This window comes from Glandiceps talaboti, chromosome 20, assembly GCF_964340395.1.
Source record: "Glandiceps talaboti chromosome 20, keGlaTala1.1, whole genome shotgun sequence".
Classification (NCBI taxonomy): domain Eukaryota; kingdom Metazoa; phylum Hemichordata; class Enteropneusta; family Spengelidae; genus Glandiceps; species Glandiceps talaboti.
This window is the reverse complement of record NC_135568.1, coordinates 5,871,416-5,889,997: the sequence shown is the minus strand read 5'-3', so window position 1 is coordinate 5,889,997 and position 18,582 is coordinate 5,871,416. Positions and strand designations below refer to the sequence as shown.

Here is an 18,582-nt window from a genome sequence, read left to right as displayed (position 1 = left end):
ACTTGTTAGAATGCAACACCTGATTCGAAACTCATCTATGAGCAATATTTTATTTATAATCGAACATATGCACAGTTTTTATCCACACCATAGAATAGATGAACATTACAAAAACTTTGACCACTTAAGAGACACATTGAACCATATTTATTGCATTCACTGCATTTCAGTTCAACACTATGTACACGTGACAATCACAATACAATCTCAATGTTGTTGATTATACCAATTAGCGAGTAGCTAATGGTCGTTTTTATCGTTTCTATATTGTTAACAATAATTCGATTGTTTGAAACATACGTTATAATGTTTTCTTTCAACATTTTCATGAATATCCGAACAGTTAATGTGTGTTTGACCTTTTCAATCATTGTCAAAATGAGCTTATAACAACACACATCTGTTGCGTTATGATTTCATGGGAAATCGAACTGGATGGAGTGCGATGGTAGAAAAGTCATGACTGAACACTACAGGATTTATTTTAACGGGAATTAGAATGTTTACTTAACAAATATCAAATTGTATATTTCTAAATCAAACGAACGCAGTTGATGCAAAGATACCACACAGTAGAGCTGCATATGCCAGTGAAATCATTGAGAATGGCAATCCGTCAAACATGTTGTCTTTATTGTTATTTTCAGCCTATTTAGAATGGCGCATATGGTATGAAATAATATGCCACAGTCTGGTATTGTGTAAAATCAAGATAATGCAGACAGTGACAAAGAGACGCATCTACCCTCACACAGACGCACATATGTCATGATGGATGTCCATACAATGTACATTGTTTGGGTCCTGCAAAATTATTTCACAACTCCCCGTTAACGAACATTTATATACACAGCATGGTGGTTGCCATATCTCAGATCAGGCGGTGTGATTGAAAGTTACCTGATAAAAAATACATTCTAAACATATGATGCGTATTTGATTGCACATATATCTATTTAGTGTTATTGTTGATATAAAATTTTAATATGACTTCTTATTGTTCATATATTATTCAAAGCACGTATATATGTCGGATGTAGCTTTAGATATTGTCGATTGAAACTGTCAAAACATGCATGACATGTAATATATATTTTAATAATTCTATTAGTTGCACAGCTGTTGTACATATATCTTATTTTATTATCTGAGATTCCATAAACTATCTTAAGGATATGTTTAGATTTCCAACTAACACAATATGTTCTGTTATTGGCTTTCTTCCATTTCCTGCACGTGGTCTGTTTTGAGGAAATGTTTTAGTATTCACATTAATTTGTGTTTTGTAAGCATTTTTGTTCAGGATGATATCATCTCGAATGTCACCAGCCCAGCATGTCGTAAATCAACATATTATATATTAATGATAAAAACTCTTTTCGCAGTATTACTCTACTCAAAGGACATACCAACACATATCTTATCTGTGATTTGTTTGCGAAATGCATTTAAATTTTGTTTGTGCCGACCTTGTGTCATTTAACATCTTTGATAGAGTTAACACATGCACAAAATATTGTATAACTATTCTGCAATGAAGTTTAAAGGATTTCGGTTCACGAATCGTTACAGCTTTACTTCTTCCAGTTATACTAATATGCTTATTTCATTTCCTGATGCATGCTCAACCATCAAAAGCAAATGAAAGAGAATTACCAGCCATCTTTCGAAGAAATTGGATTGGAAATTTGATGACGTTATTTTCAGTGTCAAATAATTACTGTCGTCCAAACAGTTGCTCCTGTTGCCATGTAAACGACTAGTACATATTTTACTCATAATATACATTTATTAAGTCGACTATCGATTAAACCAATGAAGCAGTTTTTGAGGGTTAATTAAATAATCATAAAACCCCTAGATTCATGGTCCGGAAACCCGTATTTACTAGAATATTTCCACCGTTCATCTTTCAGGGTGACCAAAACCAGTGGCATGGTAGTATAACTCCAGATCTCTGGAAAGTACCATTCCATTTTAAGACCGTGTTTAGATTTATACATCCTGTCGAAAACCGTCGAAGTGGGGCAGAAGAACTTCTGTATATCCATATTGGTATCCTTGTCTGGAAGTAGAGATATCATAATGACGGAAATACAATACTTGCCGCATACAGGAACGTCCATTAATTCAACTTTCATAAATAACACAAATGCCACGGAAGCACCAACCGAAGTTAGCAGATCTGTTGTGTCCCTCAACAAGGTAAGTGAATTTAAAAACACCAAAACAATCCAAACAAACAAACAAACAAACAAACAAACAAACAAACAAACAAACAAACAAACAAACAAACAAACACAACTTTATATGTCATCTCATACATCGAACGCAGCACTGCAAGTTGTCAACAAAGTTTTATTAGATTGCTTGTTTTACGATAATATACTGCATTAGTAAGACTCGATTAAAGGCTCACCATATCCCTGCCTTAAACATACATCAGGGTTCGCACGGTCCTGGAAAACCCTGGAAAACCCTGGAATTTCAAACCCTCCCTGGAAAACCCTGGAAAACCCTGGAAAATGCGCCCTACCCCTGGAAAACCCTGGAAAATGATCATGATCAATCGATCGATTAATATTGACGATCGTCATGTTTGCTCGAGCCACCCATTCATATGGTTCTGAATCTCGTAAATGTGAAATGGCGAAAATATTTTCAAAGTCTTTCACCACGGTGGTGAATCAAAATTCACGCCGATTAAACCCAGACAAGTCAAACGATCGGTACACGAGACACTTTGCCCCACAGACCTTGCCTATGCGTAGTTGAATGGGGGGCACCGCAGTGCCACGGTTTGTTTCGATCTCGCGTATATTGCTACTCCATCTCCCAGTCGTCATTTCAGAGACATGATATTGCATTAACAGTCCCGGCCGGGGGTAAAAGTAGGTCTGCTAACAAGATTATCGTAACATTGTAGCGAGTATCAAAGCATCATCAACCACGATTAGAAATTGTTACAAGTTCGGCGCACGAGTCGACATACTATTAGCTCAGGCATTGCAATACTACGGCTAGGGCCTCGGGAAGTGCAGTTGAATTTCCGGGTTGTGGAAGTACGGTTGTGACTTTTATGTCGTCGATAAATGGGTATTTGTGTTACATGTTCTAAAAGAATAAACTAACTACTGTTTTATGTTGTCGGTACAGTAACATTCGTCAATGGTCAAGTTGAGTTGAGAAATCACGATGTTCCACAACTCGTGGCATCCGTACATGAACATCGAGACGCAAGCGATGAATGTATTCAGTTATTCATAGCTCGAAATTTCGTTACGTAAATGACGTTTTTATTCTAAATTTTGAAGAAAAAAATTATTTTAGGTGACTTATAAATCTAGTAACGTCAAACCATACAATAACGAGGATAAACTTTAGTTTTTAATTTATTTTTCTGGATATGTCTGAATTACACTGACGAATGCTGCGACTCAATCTTACACGATCAATGCACCAGCTTAACGAAACTGCTACTTAGGGGGTATGACAGAGGTTTCTCCGTTAATCTTAGCATGTAAACGTGGTTTTGAAACCAACATCTTGCATAGTGTCGATTGTCTTTAAAATGTTTTGTGACATATTATGGGAACTGTTGTTAATTTTTTTTCTCGTCCACATAAGACAATTAGATGTCATTCAAAAAATATACTTTAGTGTCAACACCCCTGGAAAATGGCCAAAATCGATATGAATACCCCTGGAAAACTGACGAAAAACCCCTGGAAAGTCCTGGAATGTACGAACCCTGATACATGTTGACTGCACTGCAGGAATGTCTTTATTGTCGGAAATATCTATAGGAATCACTAGATGAGGAGAAAAGAATAGTCCTAAAAATAATTTCATTATGCCTATACTTATTGCGCACGTGCTAGCGAATGCTGTAGTCCGTGTGACGTGTCTCTAACAAAACGTTATGCACTGTACACGACAAACATTATAATCTACGAAACGTGGACGCGAACTCGGTGAGTATAAATCTGCTAAGACAGTGCTCTATACCGCAGTGACAGAGCGCAATAGTTCACACATAGTGCGATCATCAGACATGTTGTCTGATGATCGCACTATGTGTGAAACTCCAAGTTACAACCAAGAAAGAGTTCCAGAACTATCAATATATATATATATATATATATATATATATATATATATATATATATATATATATATATATATATATATATATATATATATATATATATAATCACAATAGTGTATAAAGGCTCCTGTGTATCTTGCTTGATACTGTTATTTATTTATACCGCTCTACATATGTATTGAGCATTGTTTACTTTACTAGGTTTATTTAATTGGTATTTTTTTCAAACTACGTAACGTGAAAGACAACATCATCTTAAAAGGCAAACATTTATGGATATTTATGTAATACTATTCTGATTTGAAGTAAGGCTATGTGTGCTTCTGGGTACATAGTTAGTGTTTAAGATGGCGACAAATAGAAAACACATAAAGCATTGATATGCCATCTGTTACGATCACTGCCAGGGGAGTACTCGTATATATATTCTCATTTGAGTAAATCTTTATTCAAACAAGATTAAATCTCATATATATGTCATCGAGTTACACTAGTGAATAGTCTTAAAGTATAAGCGACAGTAGTAAACATTTATCGATCAGAACATAAAGTGATAACAATAGAACTTTGGGAACCGTATCGCCTCACAATATTTTGTAAGTAAGAAAACACCCATCGAAGTTAGAATGAAATGATATCAGCCATCACATTAGGAATTTTAGTGAATTCGTTAATTTTAACCTAGTCATTTGGCAATACCATCAACGGCAGCTTTCCTCATCCAATGTATTAGCTAAATATATTCAAAGTGTTTGCATTATTGAAGTCACTGAAGAAAGGACATTCGATTATAGAGCACACATAGTTGATTTGATAATCTTCATAAACATGACAGTTCATTTATTCGTTGGACAAAAAAATGACACCAGAGTGAAAAAGACTCCCTAACTCCCTGAATTTATGGGAAAACGGTTGTGTAATAAATCATTTTGAAATGTAATTTATATAGGTTTGGGCTCATGGTTGTCGACTTATCAATATCTTTACACACAGGCATGTACAGTATCCATCATTCCATTCCCTTTAATTGGTTATTCGAATATGGATCACGATTACAGAACTTAAGCTTGAAAGTGGGTTTACTTGTAACTTGCTGTCTTGGTGACTAAACGATGTAAAATGAAGAAGCTTTTATTGTATAAATTGCATGTCGAGTTAATGAAACGTGTAAAACAAAAGCTTATGAATGCAGAATTATTTGTTCCAGACGTGTATGATGCTAATTTGAAACGTACTGGAATAATATAAACCACACCAAGGATAAAACTTCGTAGTTAACATTTCACCTATAATAACCACCGTATGACATATTTCATGATGACGTCATGGGGATCCAACAATCGTACATAAACTCATAATGTCCTTGTATTATTTGTTTTAGAAAGTATGTCGGGTCCTAATTCTCCTGTAATATAAAATAAGCAATTACTTCACGAAGGTTATTGTGTCATCGTAAGATGACAAGCAAGCCAAACCATCATTTGAAGATAATTTAGTTCCTCCAATTCCCAACATTACTATATATATGCATGATTAGTTGATAGTCATACATTTATTGACGTTATGACAGTTACACGAGAAAATCATGCATATGTTGAGTCATAAATCAAAACTGATTTACGACATATTCTTCCGTTCATAGCCATTCCTTTTGAAACCATATATTTCCGACGAAGATGCAGAATATTTGTGGGGCCAATAAAGACATTTCAGAAACCAACGTGGGCGTATTGCATGACGGTTACATAAATCATATACTAATGGCAATGTCGAAAATTAATACTTCTGAACCCTTTTACAGTATAGAAGGAAACATTCAAACTGTCGACAAAAGTATTTTTTCATACTCTTCACTTGTATGTTGTAGCCCGTAAATATTTTCTGACGATGGGGTGTTTTGATCGAAAAAAGCGATACCTTCGATTGAAAAGAAAACCTTGGGGTAAATAATGTGAAATGAGACACCGTGAATGTAAAGCTAATGGACAAAAATGCTGCTTTGATGGACTGTGTAGGATTAGTATATAAAGAATTCTATATCTATATAAGGTAGTCATATGAATCTCTACATAGCATATATGGTAACGCCAAAGAATGATTGAAATATTTTATGTATGGATTTAACCCGGAAGAGGAACACAAGCAAATTTGGAGAGACTGTGAAATAGGGATTGTTGATGTTACAGCCATCACAGTCATATACAGTATTTTAAGTTTATCTATGGTATAATTACATGAACAGCAATGTCCATTATCCTTCAAGTTTACTTACAATAGAAAGGTGCAATGCCTCGTCTGCACAAGTCAAAATGCGCTATCTTGCTGATTAACAAGTTACTTTCCAACTGCGTCTCATAGGATAAAACGCCTTGTGTTAGTTTTGCTGTAGGCACGAGTGAACCTTCTTCCAGCTTCACATCATTAAAAAGATTGTATATCCCATATTTTCTGTTTTAATCGGCGGATGTTTGCAGTGATAACATATGCGCATGTCGCACCTCCTAGCTGTTGCTGTGTCAACCCCATTTTCAGATATCCAAATGAAAGATAACGAACCTGGCCATTTTGGATAATGGATAACGGAATAACGATAACGGAGATGTAAATCACAAGCATTTGATTTTTGCCAATGAGGAGTGTAAAGTTTATATGCCCAGTCATCATTTAAGCAAAATAGCTTCTGTAAATATGACGATATATATAACATAAATTTGTGTTGGTTCCTTTAAAAAAATCGACAAGTCAGTTTACTTTTAATCTCTGAAAACAGGATCTAGGAAGAGATTAAATGCATTAGTTCTGTGAGTAATGATAAGTGTGGGGACTTTCCGTTTCCTTTGTAGCGTGATAGCATGTATTGAATTAGAAATTTATGATCTCGAGAACATCACCTTTCACGTGTGAACTTTACAGGCCAAAGGGTTGCAGATAATGATACATCCCATCTTAAACGAAACCTTATCCATGTGGCATCGCATCATTCACGTTGCGAGAAGATATTCAATATAATCAGTCCTATGGAGACATGCTATACAAACGTTTGAATTAGCAAGATGCATAGTTTCTCAAACGCGACTGACTGCATTCTGTTGATACAATCCTTACAAAAGCGAGGTTATTAAACACATTGACTAAGTTGCACATTGTTACTTCATTGCTGTGAATCAGATCCTTCAAATTGACCATATATACACTGTATAATCAGAATTATCATTGCAAGTCTTGTCAGACAAATATTTGTATTCCCCGGGGAATAAAACCAACAATTACTTCAACCATATACAACAAAGTACGTAGCGTGTTCAATGAATTACCTTCGGATTAAACTGGTGGTTTTAAGAATCGATTTTTGAGACAAATAAACCAAAGCGAAGAGCCTCTTCCAACTACGGTTTTCTTTGCCAGAAGCTTCAGAAAAGTACAAGGCAAATCGTGATCTCCAAAGGGCTAAAGGTTAATATGTGTATTTGTAGAATCAGTACAGAAGACAAAGCTAAATTTAAATCATATATTAGACATCTCGTCAATGGATTAAGAGTATATATATTTATATATAAAGATATATATATATATATATATATATATATATATATATATATATATATATATATATATATATATACTGTCATGATGTAGTTTCATGAATCCCGCAGTATAGATTTGTTGTTGTTGTTGTTGTTGTTGTTCTTCTTCTTCTTCTTGTTGCAATGTTGGAATTGCTAGTCTTCAATTGAAAATATACTGTGAAGTGTAACTATATACTTGGCGGATATTTTGTCCAATTTACACGTATATAGTTATGCGAGCTATAAGCTTAACATAACCTATTGCATTTATTTTTAGTACTTTTTAGTTATTTCACCCTGTTGTGTTGTTTCATATCTCAATCCCTTGCGAATAATTTGACCGGCAAATACGTTCACGAAACAGCGTTGACACATAATCACTTTCATAACGATTCCTTTATAACCACAACATTTTTGCATTTTTTCAGACTGAGCAACTGATAACACTGTGGGTGTTATTTGCATTTGTCGTCATCGGAAACGCGATAGTGCTTATCTCTGTATGCCTTGTCAGACACAAAAAATCAAGGATGAACTTTTTCATCATGAATTTGGCCATAGCAGGTGAGTTGCTACAATCATTACATTACAATATCAAAGCCGTATGTCGTTAGTTTGATCATGTTATTCAGATTCAATGTGGATTTTGACATCAATGACTAAATATTTAATATTACTTCCGTGTTGAGCAATCGACTCTACATATGAAAGGGAGCCGACAACATCACACTCGTGCCTCATAAGCGTTAAGGATTTCTAACTCAGTAATAATCGTAATCGATAACAGACACATTACCAAGCACACACAAGAGACAACAATAACGTGCCTGGTGTAAACAAGTTGATACACAGGTACGTACAAATTAACCCCTAGATACATACATACAAAGTTGCAAATTACGTCTTATAGCTATCAGTTGGATGTTGAATACTGATTTGAATGGCCAGTACTGAGAGCATGGTCGACAGCTAAACACCCTGAGACCTGATAACAAATATCTCAATCATTTGGGTCGCTCTGCGATACACATTTGTATTCAAAATTTGAAACGGTCTTTTTGAGGCAATGTCTTATTTAGACGTGTCTACTTTCAACGAACATTGCAACTCAAGTCGTGACAACAAATCATATTGCCCGTGCTGTATATTGTCCGCATGCTCTTCAAACATACCAAAGGTCTTTTGGTAACAAATATGTTATAATGAAAATGGTACGGAAATTGTCAGAAATTGATAGTCAACGTTGTGACATATAACAGTATGTCGTTAAGCTAAAAATTGTGCTCCTAGGAAATATCCAATAATCTTTATTTAACAGCACTGGCAGATACACTCTCTTCACTCAAGACATACGTGACTGTCTCAGTGTGTGTGTGTGTGTGTGTGTGTGTGTGTGTGTGTGTGTGTGTGTGTGTGTGTGTGTGTGTGTGTGTGTGTGTTATCTATACAAGTCCAAAAGCAGACACATAGTGAACGATTTCTGAACTTTTTTCTTTCAGATTTGTCAGTCGGTCTTCTGAATATATTACCCGATATTTTTAATAAACACATCGGAGATTGGTATGGAGGGGATGTATTGTGCAAAATTGTCAAATATCTACAGGTGGGTGATATAAGAACACACACACACACACACACACACACACACACCGATATATATATATATATATATATATATATATATATATATATATATATATATATATATATATATATATATATATATATATATATATATATATATATATATATATACATTCTAAACATTACCATTGAACATAATTACGGTTGTGGAGTCTAGCGCGTTGTAAATATTGTTTTATTAGATTAAACTAGTTATGATATTAAAAGTTTCATTATTATCAGTTATGTTATTATCCCATAATTATGCACTTTTTTCAATTTGATTCCATTTGTAGGCCACTGTTGTATATGGGTCATCGTATCAACTGGTAGCACTGAGTATTGACAGATGTGATGCTATTGTCAACCCAATGAACTTCTCAGGAAGTGGTAAGTTAATATATGATGTGTCATGCATGCTGTCTACACCTAGACTACTTACCTAGCAGCACACCAGTGCCCATATGAGGGCCAGTGAAAGAAAAGAAAACACGAGACAAATAGAATCCTACACCCCAATATGGCGAAATGGAATATCTCACGAGTTGGGGAATTTCATATCGACAGTGAATATCCATCTTAGACTTACGCCTCCATTGTCAGATTATCAGGTCGTTAAAATACCAATAGAATGAACTCTGAGTTCCCCAAAACATAATTATCACGAATCTTTATAACATTTCAATCAAGGTAAGAATTACTCACATTCACATTCATATTCATATATATATATATATATATATATATATATATATATATATATATATATATATATATATATATATATATATATATATATATATTCACATTCATATTCATATTGTTATTCATATTCATATTCACTTCAATTTTACAGACCGTAGATCTACAATTATGGTAATAGTGATGTGGGTAGTTGCATTCGTACTAGGCATACCAAGCCTAATATTATTTCAAGAAACAAAGTTGAATGGAGGCGAAGTTCAGTGCTGGTTTACTGACCCCTATCCAAACAACAGTCAGTTATTTATGAGGCCATATGCTGTGGTGTTGGCCTTTCTATTGTTCTTCATCCCGCTGATCATCATAACGCTATGTTACACAATTATAATCGTCACAATCTGGCAAAAGAGTAAAGTGTTGATGGCGCCGAAAAGGAGAACTGGCAAGGACCAAGTGAAAAACGGTAGGTATGAAAGTGCGGGGTTATGTGTATCATGTTCAAGAGCAAGCTAAGTTTTATACATTCGAACAGAAAATACAGGATGTGCTGCATAGGTTGTATATTTCGACAGCACACATTGTACGTTTTCCGATTTGCGCATTAACATATTTTTAATCGCCACCGACTTCCCATGTCAGTTAAATCAACATAATCTTGCACACATACATGTATGTATATCCTCTATGAAACTCCTGTTTTCATCGGTTGAATGAAGAAAACATATTGGGAAAAAATAATACACGATTGACGGTTCCATGTAGTTTCCTAGACAGCCCGGTAACAGGAAAGGGAAATGTGGTAAAAACAGTCATAGTTATATTGTACTCAAAATTATGTGGGCAATCATGGTAAAAATTATGGGGATCTTAGGTAGATTATACTAGCCTACCAGCCTATTGTAATGTCACTTAACTTTATCTTCAATTTATTTCCAGGGATCTACAAGGGTGATTCAAAACATTCAAATGCAGTGAGCGCTAAACGAAGTGCAAGCTCTCGAGGATTGATACCAAAAGCTAAAATTAAAACAATCAAAATGACGCTATGTATAGTCATTTGTGAGTATAATCTACTACGCTTTTAAGTATCACTTACCTTACCATACGTATACCAGGATGGCTATTGTAAAATTTGTGTTTCTGATTGTAAGGTAACAATTGTAATAATAGCCCAATCACGCGTTAAGAAAATAACAAATGAAGAAAGTGTGTCATATGTGATTATAATGCGTTCAATTCACAATCATATATTTCAGTCTTTGTGGCCTAAAAATGATCGAATCGTTTGATTTACATGATACGTTCCATCGTGGTGTCGCTATCTTTCCATCGGTGAAGTCACTTTATTTTCTGATCCGGCAATAGATGGTGTTATTTTTGTCAGAAGTAATATAGGATCGATCGAGTCTTGAGAAACCTAGATATAAATAGGGTGTCTTAAACAGCAATTATTACTAATATTCAACTTCATAAAAAGAGTTTTCTGTTTCGAAAAGTTAAATCATATTCCAATGAATTTATGAACAGAAACTTCAACAATTATTTTACGTGTCCATTTAATTTCCTACTGTATGTGTTTATTACGTTTTTTTATGTTCTTTAAGTTAACTTTTCAAGCATTAAGTTGTATGTATTCAACAGTAAAATGTTCATTTCGTTTTGATACATTTTCAACAGCCTTCATAGTATGCTGGAGTCCATTTGCTTTATGGATCATCCTACAGGTTTACAAATTGATACCTGAAAATGAAACAACGACTCATGTGCATATAATTCTACAGAATCTTCCCTCGTTGAACAGTGCCACCAACCCAATAATATACGGATTGTTCAGCACTAACATCTGTAAAGAACTAAGGTATGTCAGACGGTGAGATATATATATAGTTAAACATGATATTAACCAGACACATTTAAGCTTAACGGGTCATTGGTGTCATGTGCACATGTGCGAAACTTTATTCTGAATACAATGTTCTAATACCGGTTTGGATATTGAATTATGATAGTGGGGACCGTAGTAAATGATTCAGAAGGTATGTTATGAAAGTAAACTTTTGACAATAAGGGTCATTTTGATAAATTAATTATTCAATTCATACAAACACTTTCAATAATGTATAGACACTTTTTCATACATATCATTCTCTCGCTGACGTTCCATTGTATAGTGATTACTTATTGCTATGTAGTGTTCAATTGCGTTTTCAAAGTTTGCACATGCGCACATGGCAAATACCATTATTTAACTATTGCGTTAATAGTTTAAAGGATTAGAAAATAGAATGTGAAGAAGATGTATTTTTTCAATGTTATCGTTTCGTCTGCAGCCCATAAATTATTAATTCTTTTGCTAGCAAATTGGTTTACCTAGGCACATCATTTGGCACTGAAATGTAGTGGATAAACTGTAATCTACTGACTGTGTTCGTAATTGTTGCGTTTGTGAGTGTTTCTTTACTTATTGGTTAACTTAAAATGGATTTATTCCTGTGACAGTAAAGGGAAAGAGAGTGGACGAAAACGTGGCCAGATCATTTAAATATATCGACAAATGCTTGCAAGTATGAATTATAATTATGGTAGATATATTTAATTATGATAAACAAATATATTGGTCACCTTTGAATTAACAAAGTTATTTCTGTAGAATAAATATTCACTTCATTATTTGACTTGTAAGTAGTTATTTTCACAACATTAACCCATATCCTCTTAATCTCTATATACTCTCAATGCGTGAATACTTATTAAACATTTCTCAACGCCTACCAATACGAAACACTGAAGCTTTTCTCACAGCAACCCGCATGTGCGTCTTTTTGTCTTCGTTAAGAAATTCAAAGCATTTATTCGTTACCTAATTGAACGTTATTGTTCTTCTTTTTTGTGATACTATAGAAGAATTTGCAGCATCTGCTTCCCCTGTATCAGACCACCGCGTTCCCCTAAAGTTCACACTCAAGTCAAAAGGTACCATCAAACAGAACTCACGAAGGTGCAAACGAAAGGTATTGCACTAATACGAATATCAAAATACTTACCCCTTGTGTTTATTTGAAAGACCATTGTATCCCTCGGTGCATTTCGTACAGCCATGATCTATTGCCATTCATATCGCGCATGGATGTTTTACCTTTTTGAAATCGTATTATTTTTACAAAGATGTGTGAATAAGTATGCATGCCTCGTTTTCATGAATGATAGAACGTTTTTCCATTTTTCGACTTCGAATCATCATTTTGGGGTTATTGTATGGAGTATAAACGTACAATGAAATTTTAAAGGTATCCAAGAGCATTCAAATTTTGTTTACACAATACGCGTTTTTTTTAACATCGCAGTTTTTTCATGAATGCGCAATACAATGGCATGGGGATAGAGCTGCAACTTGGGAGTTAAATTTATCATGTTATGCTACACCGTAATGTCGTTTTCGGTGGCTATGTCATATTGTGTCAAAGATCCCCGAATAGAAACATTATGATGTAGCACGGGAGTAATCACAATTTTGATATTCGCGTATGACACTGCATGTATGGTGCAAATTATCTAGATTGTGATAGTGACACTACCGCGTCGCACAAATGCCCTGTGTAATCGTAATTGTAATGTAGGACAGAAGGCTACCGTAAAAAACGTCACTGCACACACGTTCACAAGGTCATACCAATTGCATCTATACTACGCATGCGCTGGCTATATCCATTCGGCATCCTTTGATTTGCATGGGTATTATTTTAGTTTGCTAGACAAGTAGAACATTAGGACAGTAAGTCGACATTTTCTTTTGGTGGCTCATGACACAAATTGCCTTAATTATACAGATACAATCAGGAACTGAGTGCGAATACCATTGCAGTTTTGGAATTGAAACGGAAGCTTTTTGCGATCAACCTTTTGTCACAATAATCTTGATATACATGTAGCTTCAAAGAAACATGATTTAACTTGAACTTCCAGTGCCATTGTTATAATCAACAACTCATATCTCTCTTCTGGCACTGTACATGATTTACGACATCAAGAACTGAATTCACTTTCTGTACAAACATGAAATCCGATCATGACCATCGAAGGTTTTTTAGTAGGATCTATTTTGTTGCTTAACTGCCGGACAGGTCGTTAAAGTTTCCGTTCCAGTTGCAAGAAGACAATGCCATTCCTAAATGTAAACATCCTTGCATACAATTCTGACAACATGTCGAAAGTATATATACGCAAACGTTTCTGCCATTATCAGTCATATATCCCATCGTATTTCGTTTCTCTTTCTCAGCCAACTGTACTATTTACTGCTTGTGAAATGTCGTGATTTAGAACTCCGTCTTGAATTGCCTGTTTCCTACACATCATCGTATTGAATATGATAATTTGTGCATGATATGAATAATTCAATGTAATGTTACATATTTATCTGTCACATTTTTGTGTTTCTTAACTGTAGTTGTCTTGTACTATTAATGTTAAGCATGGCAGAATGGAGGAAATTAGATGATTGATTGTTTGGAAATTACAAGTCCAATGGCCAAAATTAGTCAAAATTAATCAACTACAGGCAATTGTGACGTATTCTAAAGTCGGAGCGAAGCAATAATATCTCAGAAAGACCTTTGACACAGTTACAGTAGATTTTATTATCAATTACACCATATTAGCGTTTGCATTTTCAATGTGTCTGTGTTCTTTTGAAATGATTCGTGTACGTTATAAATTTCATTACCTATAATGTCTAATCCGTTGTAATCTTTATATACATACAGTACTTCAAATTAATTATTGTAACTTCGAAAAATATTTTTCTATTCGGCCAAACGTACCATGTTTAGTGTTGTTAGTCTTAAATACTCAATATTAATTATTAGTTAATATTAAGAAATTAAAGGCAATATATTTATTCAGAATGGATGTGACAGGCACCGGAATTATAAAGCATATTTTATAAATTCTCAAATAAATGAGATATGATATTTCGAAATGAGGTTTTTAAATAAAGGACCAGTCCAACTAAAAGCATGATAACTAAAAGAACTGGAAATCAGGAACTTGAAAGAATGGATTAATTTTGGCAATGACACAAGATGACACAACTGGTTCAAATAAATAGGTTCGTCAATAAATAACTAAATTACATACATGAGTCATGACATTTTGCTGGACAATGCAATTTGCAATCAATATTTGGGAACATTTTGTGCTTTCTGTAGCCATATCAGACAACCTACCTATTTGAATGCCACCTGTCATAGTACTAATATTGGATAATTGCTATGTCATATATCTCTGTCAGTCTTTTTAGATTTTTTAAAAATATACTTAAATCGTAGCTAAGGTTTCAAAAGACAGCATCTTGTGAAACTATAAAGTAAAGCCAGTAACTTGAACCTTTCCTCGTAAAAGTAATTTGCTAGTCTGTAATTCGGCATGATGTACTTGGAACGTCTTAAGAGCACAGACAGTTCCACTGGTCTAACGTTAGATGAATGATATTAAAAGCATGGGTCAAAGGTCATATCATGTAACAAAATCATGCCTTCTTTTGGTTATGTCATCCTTATGTATTTTTTATTCTAATTACTTCCACCACACAGACGAATACCACTGATCAACTGGATAGCAGCAAAGTTACCATGCTGTGACGAATGGCAACCACGTGGCTTCGGCCGTTCTACGACGTATCGCGACACACACTACACCGACGTAAGCATGACCGAGGCACCCATTCAAATGTCAACCAAAGGTGATCACTGCCATGTGAGAACAAAGGAAGTACTGGATGGAGTGTATACTTCAGTGTGAAGTACGGTCAAACTATTGAATAATCAAATGAGTGTAACACGCATGCGTTAGCATACAAAAGGTCGGAAAAGATCAAAGTTCATGTTCTTTTCTTCCATGTGTATTCAGAGCTGCACTGTAAGATACGTCGTGACGTTTCGCCCTCACCGGCCTCCTCTCAGGGGTTGGCCGATGGTTGAGGGCGCCCCGTCACGGCGTACCTTACAGACTAATTCAGAGCGTGAGCGAGAGAAGTTATCTACAGTCAGATGGAATTCTCTACAGTTAACTTGTATATTTCTCTTTTTCTTTTACTCATATGTGATTCTGTTTGTTTTCATCACACAAGTTGATTTGATTTCCATTCTGTACGTTGGTGGCGCTGTCTAACATCACACTTGCATGGCACGAAACCCCGGCAACGAACACAATTTGTGCTTGGAATTGGTTTGTTTCATTCCCATTTGTATTATTTTGCACAATGAAGTAAGCTGCTCTCTACAACGCTTGCGTAGTTACACTCCTGCCGTAGTTCACACTGAAGTAAACTTTCTCCAGTACTGACTTTAATACAATGACATCACATCGCTTGCACCATTGGTCATATCCACATCGGTTAATACTGTATGGCGGCAACTTGCATCAGAACACATATATGACCTGATAAGACAAAATTGTAACTAATGTAAGCTGTTATACAATGTAGCTACAATAATAAAAGTGCATTGACTGTTTGCAACAAGAATGCCAATGTTATGGCAATCAGCAAGGAATAACACATTGCGAATATACAATGAGCATTACAGATCATTCCGTGCAATTCTAAAATTCGGGTCAAACGCTCAGTTCACATCACTAAGGAAAGCAGAATTCCAGGAACGATATATGGCAAACGAGCTCGACTGCGTAATTAAGTGAATCACAATCCCTCACCAGATATCACCGTAGATGGCGCCTCCTGCAGAAAAATACAATATCCTGAACAAGGAAAAGCGGGAAAGAAATGCCGAATACCTTCTACCTGCCACGGGGTAATTGAATTATTATCTGATTGATATATATTGCTATTTTAATATTAAACATAAATGTATATACTAAATAGTTCATTTAGTTAGCATGCGCTTCTGTCATAATGTAACACAAACTGAATTCCCTAAACAGCCAAAAAGTTTATTTGATTGTTTTTTGTGAATTTGATAAAAGGTATTTGCCAAGGAATATATTAATCCTCTTTAAGGTAGTGAACATAGGAATTTTTTTTAGAAGAAAAGACATGCTTACACTACTAAGCTGCGTTATCTCATAACTATTTACTACACAGAGGAATAGATGACTCACAGTAGGAGGTATTAGCAGACGGTCTACTTCAAGACTAACAAAATATCAACAATTTATTTTTTTTTAAAATTCGAATAGACATTTAAGTTAAGAACTTACATGTATTTATATCTTAACATGTTCAAGAATGAATTACTTGTTTCATGTGTTGTTGGAACGCATTTCTTGTTTGTGTTGTAGAAAAGTAACAAGCGACGAAACGCTAGACAATTTCAATTAATCCTCTCAGAGCCTTACTTTGATTACAAAGTGTTATAATATTTCGGTGTCAATACAAGGTGTGAAAATGAACAACATTTACCAAGAACGATTAGAGATTTATTGTGTATGGTATTCGTTCACTTTCACATTTACACTGGGAAACTACTTCTCTATTATATGATATATCTCATGCATACATCTGAAAATGAATTTATCAACCCTTTAATGACTTGGTTTCTGTAACTCTATGTAGTTACACCCTAAACATAGGGTGTCAAGCGTTAAAGGGCTATACTTAAGTGGAGTAACACATCTAATTACCTTGATATCTTACTCTATGTAGAACAATTTGTCTTATGCAGCCTATAAATCAACAGGCAACACTATATATATATTGCCTACGACATATTATTGTCTTGTATGTGGTGTATCGTCAGATGTACATCAGTGGTGTTTAGTCGTGATTATTGTTCTTAACAAGACTAAAATATAATAACCAAGTTTTGTATGCATATATCTTGTTGATTATATAAAGAATTACTTACATTTAGCTAAAAAGAAATTATTGATATACATGATGTTGCAATGTGTATGTTGCACTTTGGACAATATACTTGGGATACATGTACTCGTGTGGGTATGGGACACAGGTACACGTCCCACGCGTGGTAGGAGAGACATACATACATACATACATACATACATACATACATACATACATACATACATACATACATACATACATACACAAATATATACATGTATATATATACGTGGGTGTATGTGTGTGTATATGTATATATATATATATATATATATATATATATATATATATATATATATATATATATATATATACGTGTGTGTATGTGTAAACTCATTTGAGTTAATTTAACATTTGAAAATAAGGTTTATCTTTAGAAAGTGCGACAAGATAAGAATTATACTTCATTTTCTCCAATATTGAGCTTGATAAATGTAAACCTATTACGAAAGTGAGGCTTGCTATATTAAAAAGTCAAGTAAATATTTTAAAGCAACACTAATACATGAACTAGTTTTAAATAATAAACTTTTAAAGTCAACCTTAGATTTTCAATTTTATGGATAGCAAAATATATTATTTTAGATTTAAGCTAATTGTAATTCATTCTCAAATATTGATAGATTGCACCCTATTGCTAAGTCCCATATATTACATTTCTGTATTATCACTCATATGCTACTCAAAAATAGTCTTTTAGCTTGTAATGTACATTTTAATTA

At 34.4% G+C, this 18,582-nt stretch overlaps 1 protein-coding gene across 1 annotated transcript; it reads left to right on the top strand.

Annotated features, from left to right (window-relative positions):
- The first annotated feature begins 2,085 nt into the window (after positions 1 to 2,085).
- LOC144450914 (neuropeptide S receptor-like) lies at positions 2,086 to 15,954 on the top strand. The gene is made up of 9 exons (XM_078141675.1): positions 2,086 to 2,205; positions 8,103 to 8,238; positions 9,174 to 9,277; positions 9,594 to 9,687; positions 10,154 to 10,486; positions 10,972 to 11,058; positions 11,677 to 11,857; positions 12,901 to 13,010; positions 15,591 to 15,954. The coding sequence occupies exons 1-9, from the start codon at positions 2,086 to 2,088 to the stop codon at positions 15,602 to 15,604; spliced, it is 1,179 nt and encodes a 392-aa protein (XP_077997801.1). The 3' UTR covers positions 15,605 to 15,954.
- Positions 15,955 to 18,582: the final 2,628 nt, after the last annotated feature.